At 47.5% G+C, this 11,512-nt stretch overlaps 2 protein-coding genes across 2 annotated transcripts in view; one reads left to right on the top strand and one right to left on the bottom strand.

The window, feature by feature from the left end:
• Positions 1-872: 872 nt before the first annotated feature.
• T265_05555 (hypothetical protein) overlaps positions 873-11,512 on the top strand; it is a gene marked incomplete at both ends in the record, with an annotated part of 39,764 nt that continues 29,124 nt past the window's right edge. The window contains one exon of the mRNA XM_009170596.1: positions 873-969. Within this exon, the coding sequence (XP_009168860.1) occupies positions 898-969 (72 nt within the window). The remainder of the gene's footprint in view (positions 970-11,512) is intronic.
• T265_05554 (hypothetical protein) overlaps positions 8,411-11,512 on the bottom strand; it is a gene marked incomplete at both ends in the record, with an annotated part of 26,918 nt that continues 23,816 nt past the window's right edge. The window contains one exon of the mRNA XM_009170595.1: positions 8,411-8,707. Within this exon, the coding sequence (XP_009168859.1) occupies positions 8,411-8,707 (297 nt within the window). The remainder of the gene's footprint in view (positions 8,708-11,512) is intronic.

Below are 11,512 nucleotides of genomic sequence, written 5' to 3'. Positions count from 1 at the left end.
GTTTCAACATCTTTTACCTCGTAAGAAGCCGTGTGCGTCTCAATGTATCCTTCAATTTTTCTATTTTTCGGCAGAAAATGGGTCAGTAATTTACGTCGTTTCCAAGTGGATGACAACCCAGCAGCAGAGGCCAACCTAGCAGAAACAAACAGAACACAGAAGTGCTCTTTCAGTGATTTACTGAATCAGAGGCCATGCTCAGAATCAAGGGCGACGGCGAGATATCCATGCTGCTGGGTGGATCGAGGGTATATGAACGCACCATGGTGCATTGCAGCAAGGGAACCCGCCCCGCAGGGCGTACCGACCACTACACGAGGTGTTCATCCCTCGTGTATGCCACCATATATGCAAGGTGACCAGCCACTGGGTAGTCGTAATTGCTCTTTTTTGCACTGACAGGGAACTTCAGCCACCAGATATCTTCTTCCGTTCAACGGAAAGCCAAGCCAGAAAAACATCTCAGTCAGTTCGAACAAGCGAACAGTGAATGGCCGGGGAAAAAGCAGGTCGAGGAGGATGCAATTTATTTGGCGACTTCCATTTGGGGCGATTGGCAAAGAATGGAAGTACTAAGCCTGTCAAGGGTCAGGCTAGCGATACGTGATTCAGTGTATATTCGTACAAAACCTCTTTATATGGAAGTGCTTTCGGCACCCAATGGAAAATGCTTAGCCTCGTCTCCATGTGTTTCTCACCGACGAAGTACACCGGTGTACGTGATCTGCGAGTCTCCCTTACTCTCTGAAGCACGCTGATCCTGTCACCGGGTCCAGATGAGCCGTCAATATGTGCGTCGAAACGAACCTATCGAAATTCTGACCAATCAGCTTCCAGTCTTCATGCCAGCTTTCTGCTCTTACGCCATGCAGGACGTTGGCTGCGTTTGGGTGTAGCATGACCGACGTCGACCTATATAGCGACCTTGTGGATGGACGCACTCCTCCTACAACTGAATCTAGCAATACGGTAAGCAAAATCGGTTCTATCCGTCCACTTTACCTCGGGGATTCGCTCCCGAACTAAGGCCACAGCCTTATAATACTTCGACCTGTTGACAATGGCTACAATGGCTAAAACTTCGTTCTACTAATAGCAACCATGCCAGGAAGGATGAAGTCGAGCACTGAAAATCCACATCAACAGTAATCTCTATCACCACGGGCCTTCGAAATAACGTATACGTTATAATTTTCCGGTTGTATATATATAGCCAAGCAATCGTTTTTGTGGTTATTTTGAGGTTAGATAGCAGACTCTAAACTGCGTTGATATGTTAACTAACCGACCGATAAACAGCAACTAACAGCGTTTGGCGGTTATTGCCTTAATGACCAAAAAACAGGTTTTCCGGTTATATGACGGTTATATAGCTGTCTTTTACCCACCTGCAACATCAAAACCGCCATATGACAGTATTTATGGTTATATGGAGGTTATAAAACAAACCGCCAACTGCGTTTGAATGTCATACCCGACTGATAACCAAACAACCGTGTTTGCTGGTTATTAAACGGTTAAATAACCATCATTTAACCACACTTCGGCGTTAGTTAACAGCGAATTAACGACCATATAACTGTATTTCGCTTTTATTAGATTTTACCACATTACAACGCATTTTCACTGTATACGTAACCAGGAAATGAGCGTTCCGTAACCGCATTTTCCGGTTGCATCGGCATCAAATAACCGTGTCATAACTTAGTTCTTCCTAACTTGGTTGTCTGATGGTTATTTGAACATTTATTGACCAAATTTCACGGTTACATAACCGTGTAAAAGCGGTTTTCGCGCAGTTAATGTGTGGTCACTTAATTGCTTCTAAACACTTTTACGGCTAACCGCACCATAACTGTAACATTACGACCTATACTCGTAAACACACGGTTAAGCGTACAAACTATCAGACCCCTATTAAAGATTAAGGCCTGGTAACCATATCTCTACACGTGGCTGAACCTACTTCGTGCCTGCTTGTGGAGATGGTTCAATAAGCTGCGTGATCCGACGTCCTCCCTAACGGACTAGTATAGATCTTAAAGAATGGAGAACAGGTATACAACAGGAGTATACCAAAATACAAAAGTAATTTTTTACTGTTAACCAGCTTCAGTCCGATGAAGGCAAATCCAGTATGATTACCCCGGTCTCTGCGGACGTTTGGAACAGTGACGAAATATCAGTGTAAGCGTGCGATGTCTCTGAATATATGGATGTCGTCCAGCGGTAGCGCCCTTTCGGTGCCTAGCTGCCGTGCCACACAAAGGAGACACGATGGCTGGGACACTGCCAGGTTGCCCAAGCCTAGACAGCGAAAGTCGAGAGGCTGAGGTTGGGTTCGAACCGCGGACCGTCTGGTCAGTAAATTAGCGCTCTAACAACTTGGCCTATCTCGATGTCTCTGGTCTGTTGGTACCGATTAACTTGTATGAATACAAACCTATTGTCAGCTGATCCAGACGCATCTTATGGGTCAGTCGGTGCCGCGCGTTACCGAACCATCTCTGGATTTTTTCCTCAATTCCTGTCGCGCGCAGTTTTCGAAATTCGGGTGAGTGAGGACTGTTTCTGAAAAGACGGTTGGCAACATACTTCCGATAACTTACTTTCTGTCCAGGTACACAATCTAGGATACCAGTGTAGGCCACGTTGACGGCGAATTCGTCAACCAACGCCTGTCTCAGACAGAGACGTATGGCGTGTATGTAGTCCCTGGGAAGCAGTGAATGAAGTCAATGAGTAACGTAAACAATGGAGACGGATTAATACAAGTTTCACAAATAATTTCATCCAGGACACAATGATGCAGACCATTGATGGCATTCCTCCCAATCTCAGAAGCTACTCAAGTTCCTGCACTACGTCGTGTAGGTACGTGCAAATGTCCTCGGGTTTACGAACTCCATAAGGACCTACAAAAACACGGCTTTTTTAGGTCACACGACACGTACCAATATCGGTCAGATTACGGCGGTACCGTTGTTGTATAGCCTCATTCCACCTGCACTCATAGTAAATGGACTACATCAGGCTGCTGCGGCAAGAAAGGTGGCAAAGCCAGACGAAGCCCATTCACTGCACCCAAGTGAACGTGTTCCCCTAGGAGGAACTTCTCTGAGGTGATATGATTGGGGCGTTCTTATTATTGTCCGCGCGTTTCGAGGCTGCAGTGATATAAGCAGATGATTCACGGTAATGAGAGGGACATTGTTCGAAATCACCCAGCCTCATCACCCAGCAGTCCCCGAATTTCCATCAACCCTATGTTCCACTTGAAACCAAATTGCACGGATTTGGCGGAGTACACTCGTTTGCAAACAAATTTGGTTTTGCGACAGACTCACCTGAAACTCAGCTGAATCTCTCTCACCACCCACCACACGTTGTTTTGTTATTTGACTGTCAGTTACTTGACCAATGTACTTTATACACCCACCTACCCATTACAAATGACCAAAATAACACTGCTAAATCCATGAGATCCTTTCTACGTAGGAGCAGACAGTGCTCGCCGAAACCTTTCACTCCCTTAAAATTCACGTATGCTATATCTATGAAACACACATACGAAACTCAAGCATGCTTATACGTCAAGCACGAGCTCAGGTCTTTGACGTTTCTTCCTCCTTATGTCCGATCATCCAGAAGCACTGACTCATGGAATGTATGGCATGGGAAATACACTCAGTCCCATAACTGAACTCGCTTTCCTGAATTGGATTCCAGTGAACAGTCATGTTTGCGCTGGCCGGTTATCCAGTCCAATCAAGGTAAATACTTCTCGGCATAAAAAATGGTGCCTGTTTGTAGTGTTGGCATTTGTCTCAATGGACTACAGTTCTGATGCTGAGAAGGATACTTTCTATTGAGCGAGAAACACCGACACTGTGGTCTTCGTGGGCGATATGAACTCTCAAGCCAGTCGTCTGAGCTCTTTGGAATCACATTTGGGTTGTTGATTCGAAGTCGATGCTCGTCACACAGACAACGGAGAGTGACTCCTCTAGTTGTGTGCTGATCACCAACTATTTCTGGCCAGTGCGAACATAAACGTTCGCATCGCATAACTTGGCGACCACCAGCTGCAAATCAACCGTGGACCCAGTTGGATCACCTGGACGTCAGCCACCGGTGGAGAGCTACATCTCAACAATGCTGTTCCTTCTGGAGCACACAACTTGATTCCGATCACGCCATGGTGCCTGCACGCCTGACATTTCGTTTCCTTTCAGGCCCTTGCTTTTCAGCAAGAAGCATACCACTACACCACCTTCGAAAAACTACAGTAGCTGAGTAGTATCGACCTGAACTAGTTCAACAACTCTAAAGTAGACGGATACTGTACTGTTTTAAGGAAGAAAGCCCTTTGCAGCGAATTCCTTTATAAGCAAACACCGAGTAACCAGTTACAAACTATTGGACAGGTAAGTAAATATCTCATATGTACCTAGTTTTTAAAAACTGACCATTGTCACGCGTCTTCTTGAACTTCCATGGATATTCATTGACTATCACGCAATTGTAAACGAACACTGCTGTGCAATTCCACAGGTTCCGCAATAAACTTCACCTCCATCAGACGCGGGTAGGAGCTTCAAAAAAAGCCACAGAAAACTCGCATGCCTAATCAGTAGTATTCGCCGTTACGCATCTGTTCCTTCAAAGGTCACATGCGTGCCGCCGATCTTCATTTACCTCTTTTAGGTCGGCCTCAGCAGCTGGTCTATTCGGCAGATCTTTGGGTGTATCATGTCACTTCCGAAACCGAGTGTCGTTTACTCTTTTCGATCCCCGACCGTCCGGAGTCATGTAGACGTTCTCCGGCCGTCGGTAACGACAAACAAGCCTTGCTACCAACTGCCCAGCTTCCGCGACCCTAGTCCGCACCTTCCATGATTCTGAGAATCCTACCACTCGACCTTCGCGCCTATGGGCCTTTCCACGAGCCGTTTTCTGTCTAGTCCTTTCCTAAATGGTCAAGGTTTCATCGAGCTCTCCCCCTTCTAGCTCCTCCGGAGACAAGCGTGATCAACTGGGAGGGGCGGATGTTAACCGTACATTAGCATGAACGGACACCTATCTAGGGTTGGCTGTATCAAATCACGGTCTGCTAGCACCATCTTCAGGGTCACTTCCCAGTCACCTTTGGCCGACAGCCACTCATTGGCCGTCCGGTTATTGTGTTCGGCTAGGTCGTTTTTGCGGGTAGTAGGGTGGTAGCCGTCTGATACCCATTTTCCGCAAGCAATCCCTCAATTTCTCAAAGCAAGGCCCCTGATCCGTTAAGGTCATTTTTGGCATCCCGTGGTTGGCCACGATTGGGTGCATTACCACTCCACTGGTCGTTGTCGTCCGTTGATTTGGTACGGCTGCCGCGTCGGCCAACCGCAACAGGTATTCTGTCGCCATTACGATTTGTCGATTTCCGCTGGTTGTCACCGGAAAGGGGCCCATAACGTCAATTTCTGACGTTGATTTCTGAAACAGAAATAGGTTCCATGGGATGGGTTGCCCCTGTCGTATCTCCTTTTATCAGTTGGCTCCGCTTACATACTCCATCACCTCACTTCTCATCTCTAGCCAATAGGCCCTCTGCCGAAGTAAGTCCTACGTCTTGGTGCACCCTGTGTGTGCCATCTCGTGGAATTCGACAATCAGTTTCCGTCTCAAGACGCGAGGTACCATATGTATCGCAGCATCAGAATCGGTGGCGTTCTAGGAAATTATACCAGTTTCACTTAGATTCAGTCTATCGAAGTGACTTTGGAACGTTTCTTTTTCTACCTCCCCGTTCTCAATCTACATCCTATCCAACAAGGCGCCTGCAGCCTTCCGTAACACAGTATCCTGCCATTGGAGTTGCGGCAACCTCCCGGGATCCAGTTCGACAACGAGGCTGTCGGCACTAATCATGATCCTGGGAGCCTCATCTTCAGCCTCTGGTCCTGACAGCTAATCAGCCAGGTGATTCTCTCTTCCTGGCACTTGCCAGATCGTGAGGTCGTACTCTGGTAACCGGAATGCCCAGTACGCTAGCTTTCTGCGATTATCTTTGGTGATCCTGATCCACTTCAGGGGTTTGTGATCAATCTCGACATGAAATCTTTGTCCAAGCAGATATGGCCTCCACTTACCTAGGGCCCAGACAATCGCTAAACATTCTTTCTCAATAGTTGAGTGCTTCTGCTCAGCGTTAGTCAGGGCACGACTGGCACATTCCATGACTCCATTCCTCTGCTTTAGGACTGTGCCGATACCGCGGCCACTAGCGTCTGTTGCAACAGTGAACGTCTATCCGACTCTGGTCAGTTTGAGGGTCAGTTGCTGATCCAGCATCCGCGCTTTGACACGCTAAAAAGCCTCATGTGCTTCTCTTGTCCGTTCGAATTCCCGATTTCGCCCAAACAAGTACAGTGGAGCAGTAATCGTATTGAAATCCTTGAAAAACCGGCTGTATTAAGCTGTTCGTCCAAGAAACTACCATAGAGACCGCTTTGAATTGGGAACAGCACAATCCTCGATCTTTACCGATTTTTCTGGCAGTGTGCTTACCAATCCGTGACCCGCTTTGTGTCCCAGCAGTGTCACCGAACTCCGAACAAGCTGTGTCTTGGCTTCATTTACCTTCAGGCCAGCCTCCCGGATCCGCTTCTATCCAGCCTTCAAGTGAACTGCATGCTCTGGTTCTGAATAGCGGTACACAACGATATCGTCTCCGTACACTGCAACATTCTGGAGTCCCTTCGTTAAGCGAAGTATCAAGCGCCGGAAAGTGAATGGCGCCCCAGATAAACCAAACGGCATTCGTCTAAATTGATATTGGGTGTCTTCAACCGTGAACGCCCTTTGTCTTCCGGTCATTTGACTTGATAAATAGTTGCCAGTGTCTGGAGTGCAAGTCGAACACTGTGAATGATCGGGAATACTGGAGTGAGTCGGAAATCTTCGCAACCGAAGGGACAGCTATAACCCGATTCACGGTCAGCTCATTTAAACGCCGGAAATCCACGCGAAATCGGTATTTTCTTGTTCGGCTTCTTTACAAACACAACCGGGGAGTTGTACGCACTGTTGATCATGCCATTTATCAATATCTCTTGAACCTGTTTATGGACCTCCTTTCGTAGATGGAGCGGCAGCGGACGGGTCGTAAGGTCGAAAGCGTCCGGACAAGATGGAAATTCCGTGTCCAGTCCACGAGCAGAAGCCAAACGGAGCTTCATCGCCTGTGAACAGTTCGGAGCATTCCTCTACCACGGACTGTACTGACGGTTACAAGACGTCTTTAACCGTGAACGCCCTTTGTCTTCCGGTCATTTGACTTGATAAATAGTTGCCAGTGTCTGGAGTGCAAGTCGAACACTGTGAATGATCGGGAATACTGGAGTGAGTCGGAAATCTTCGCAACCGAAGGGACAGCTATAACCCGATTCACGGTCAGCTCATTTAAACGCCGGAAATCCACGCGAAATCGGTATTTTCTTGTTCGGCTTCTTTACAAACACAACCGGGGAGTTGTACGCACTGTTGATCATGCCATTTATCAATATCTCTTGAACCTGTTTATGGACCTCCTTTCGTAGATGGAGCGGCAGCGGACGGGTCGTAAGGTCGAAAGCGTCCGGACAAGATGGAAATTCCGTGTCCAGTCCACGAGCAGAAGCCAAACGGAGCTTCATCGCCTGTGAACAGTTCGGAGCATTCCTCTACCACGGACTGTACTGACGGCACATTACAAGACGGAATCCTTAGGATATGCAGTTCGCTCATGACAGTGCTTGAGTAACCTTCAGACCATACTTTTGCAACAGTTTTTCCCGCTTTAGGTCAACCACAGATTTGGCACTCTTGAGGACATCTGCTCCCAATATTGTCTAATCCATGTCTGGGCTGGTTGGGAACTCGTGTTGCGCCGAACCGTCGTGGAGACGCATTGAGTTCATTGATAATGAGTCACTTTTCAGTCGGTCTCCACCCACTGCTATCACGGCCAGCGCACACGGTATGAATTCAGCTTCGCTTTCTCTGCTTCAGCAATACCCCTGCTCCTGTATCAGTTAGGTACAGCTCCCTCTTACCGTCTATCTCGATAGCGGCATGTGTCTGCACAAATCGCCACCCACCCTGGAAACGAGGAGTAACCCAAAGTTTTATTATTTACAAGTGACAAGGTACGACGAAATTGATTCTTTCAGCGGCCATGCATAATATACAAATAACCGTTCAGCTGTTACACCCTTTTGGTGCCTAGATGCCATGCCAGCCGAAGGAAGCATGAGGACTGGGATACTGTCAGGTTGCCCAAGCCTAGACAGGGAAGTCGAGAGACGGAGGTCGGGTTCGAATCATGAACCGTCCGGTCAGTAAATGTGCTCTCTAACCACTGAGCCATCTCACCTCGGCTCGTTCAAGCCTGTCTGCCCGATTTCGTCTTGATGGCTGCAAGCTGTTTGGCTAGCTGGTCCACTGTGGTCTGCAGGTCCCCCACTGGTGAATCCTCCCTTTTACCCTTCGACCACAACGTGGCCAGTGGCGCCTTACCCAATTCCGGTGCCAGATGCACCACCTCCACACTCAACTGGCCAATAGCTCTCGCCAACCGCAACTGGACACTAAGCGCAGACTGCACACCTTCAACGAACTGTGCAGGTAGCAACTGCTGGTGTGACACTCTATCCACTACCGGCAAAGCCCGATCCAAAGACTACTGTGGAGAGCACCATCGGATTTCATCCAGGTCACCTCCTGGTCGCCCTGAACCGCCTCACCTGTCCGACCGATCTGTCGGACTCCATTACAACAGCTTCCTTCTCGGCAGCCCAGTCCATCTTCCTAGGGATCCTTCTGCCTGCATTCAGGGCCAGAGGAGGAGGGTCTTCATCGCCACCAACTTACTCCAGTCGGTCTCCATGCCAGTCGCCTCCGCAACATCCTCGAAACCCTCCAGGACAGTCCCACATCCACATTCTCATAAGTTTGTGGCCACGGGATCTTGATCCGTATCCTGGTCACCGCACCAGATGTAAGGAGAAAAGCTCTTCGCCGCGAAGTCTTTTATTAGCAACTAAGCAGACTACCTGACAGACAGGTAAACGTCTCCTAAGCACCTAGTTTTTGAAAATTGAACATTCACACGTTTTCTTAAACTTCCATAGATATTTGTTGACTATCCCGCACTTGTGAACGAACACTGGAAAACAGTTTCACAAGTTCCGTAACAGACTTCACCTTGCATTAAACGCGGGGCGGAGCTTCGTGGAAACCACGGACTACTCGCATGCCTCGCCAGTATTATCCACCGTTACACTGGTAGTGAACACTTGGATGAGGCGTGGCAAAGTATCAAAGGATCTGTGATATCGGCGTCCACTGATGTGAGTCTGTCTTCTCCGAAATGACCAAATTACCACTAAACATCGTCGAGATCGTCAATCCTCATATATGCCAGAAAATCTGTACCAGCAGGCAACAGATACGACGGCGCACACAAACCCCGTTAGACGTTTAGAATATGTCCGAGAACGAGTTAGAATAGAGCGCGTTTAAGAGGATAAACAGCGTTTTACTTGTCTAAGAACAAGCGTGGATGGGCTAAAACGTACATACAAAGGTTCGATACGAGTATATATGGTAAGTATAATAATAAGCACAGAAAAATCATGATATCCCCCCTGTGCCAAATATTGAAAAGACCGAGAGCTTTGGTAGAGATTGAAAGCTGGAGAGATGGAGAAGACTTTCGTGGGCAGAGACAGCCGTGCTCCATGTCAACTGGTACGATTGATCGGTCCTAGAAAGGCAACGATCGGCAAGTGGATGGGTGAAAAGATGGTCGTCAATTCAGTCGCAAAGACGTCTACTGGGAGGACGGACCGAACACTGACAGCCTACAACACAGCCTGTGGATAATGGGATGTAAACCTTAATTGCTCGTCGGATGAAGAAATAAGATGCATGTCCGTACTAAAACGAGAGGAGGCACCAGGACCGGACAGTCTGTATCCAGCCCTCTTAAAAAAGGCAAGGTTATATTACGCCGACAAGAAATGTCTCATGCATGTCATGTTTCACATTACTGAGGCAGTACGGGTTCCATTTCAGGGTTGTAAACCATAGACTTCCCTATCCCGATGAAAGGTCAGTGAATTTCGGAAATATTGGCGTTTACAATACTGCACTTTTATTAGCAACTAAGCAGACTACCTGACAGACAGGTAAACGTCTCCTAAGCACCTAGTTTTTGAAAATTGAACATTCACACGTTTTCTTAAACTTCCATAGATATTTGTTGACTATCCCGCACTTGTGAACGAACACTGGAAAACAGTTTCACAAGTTCCGTAACAGACTTCACCTTGCATTAAACGCGGGGCGGAGCTTCGTGGAAACCACGGACTACTCGCATGCCTCGCCAGTATTATCCACCGTTACACTGGTAGTGAACACTTGGATGAGGCGTGGCAAAGTATCAAAGGATCTGTGATATCGGCGTCCACTGATGTGAGTCTGTCTTCTCCGAAATGACCAAATTACCACTAAACATCGTCGAGATCGTCAATCCTCATATATGCCAGAAAATCTGTACCAGCAGGCAACAGATACGACGGCGCACACAAACCCCGTTAGACGTTTAGAATATGTCCGAGAACGAGTTAGAATAGAGCGCGTTTAAGAGGATAAACAGCGTTTTACTTGTCTAAGAACAAGCGTGGATGGGCTAAAACGTACATACAAAGGTTCGATACGAGTATATATGGTAAGTATAATAATAAGCACAGAAAAATCATGATATCCCCCCTGTGCCAAATATTGAAAAGACCGAGAGCTTTGGTAGAGATTGAAAGCTGGAGAGATGGAGAAGACTTTCGTGGGCAGAGACAGCCGTGCTCCATGTCAACTGGTACGATTGATCGGTCCTAGAAAGGCAACGATCGGCAAGTGGATGGGTGAAAAGATGGTCGTCAATTCAGTCGCAAAGACGTCTACTGGGAGGACGGACCGAACACTGACAGCCTACAACACAGCCTGTGGATAATGGGATGTAAACCTTAATTGCTCGTCGGATGAAGAAATAAGATGCATGTCCGTACTAAAACGAGAGGAGGCACCAGGACCGGACAGTCTGTATCCAGCCCTCTTAAAAAAGGCAAGGTTATATTACGCCGACAAGAAATGTCTCATGCATGTCATGTTTCACATTACTGAGGCAGTACGGGTTCCATTTCAGGGTTGTAAACCATAGACTTCCCTATCCCGATGAAAGGTCAGTGAATTTCGGAAATATTGGCGTTTACAATACTGCACTCTGACGGCATCAAATTACCCATTTAGAGGGATTTACCAGACACTTCTAGTGCCTCAGATGCATAACTGTGTTTAGGGTTGCATCCATCCAGTTTTGGAGAGAAGCTTCGTACATTCAAGTCACGAAATACATCCCGGAACATCATCATCATCAATGACAGCAACATCAGTGTTGGCACTGATGCTTCACTGCCGTACAACCATA

Source organism: Opisthorchis viverrini (assembly GCF_000715545.1).
Source record: "Opisthorchis viverrini unplaced genomic scaffold opera_v5_104, whole genome shotgun sequence".
NCBI lineage: Eukaryota > Metazoa > Platyhelminthes > Trematoda > Opisthorchiida > Opisthorchiidae > Opisthorchis > Opisthorchis viverrini.
The sequence above is the reverse complement of the archived record's forward strand: the minus strand, read 5'-3'. Positions and strand labels throughout refer to the sequence as shown.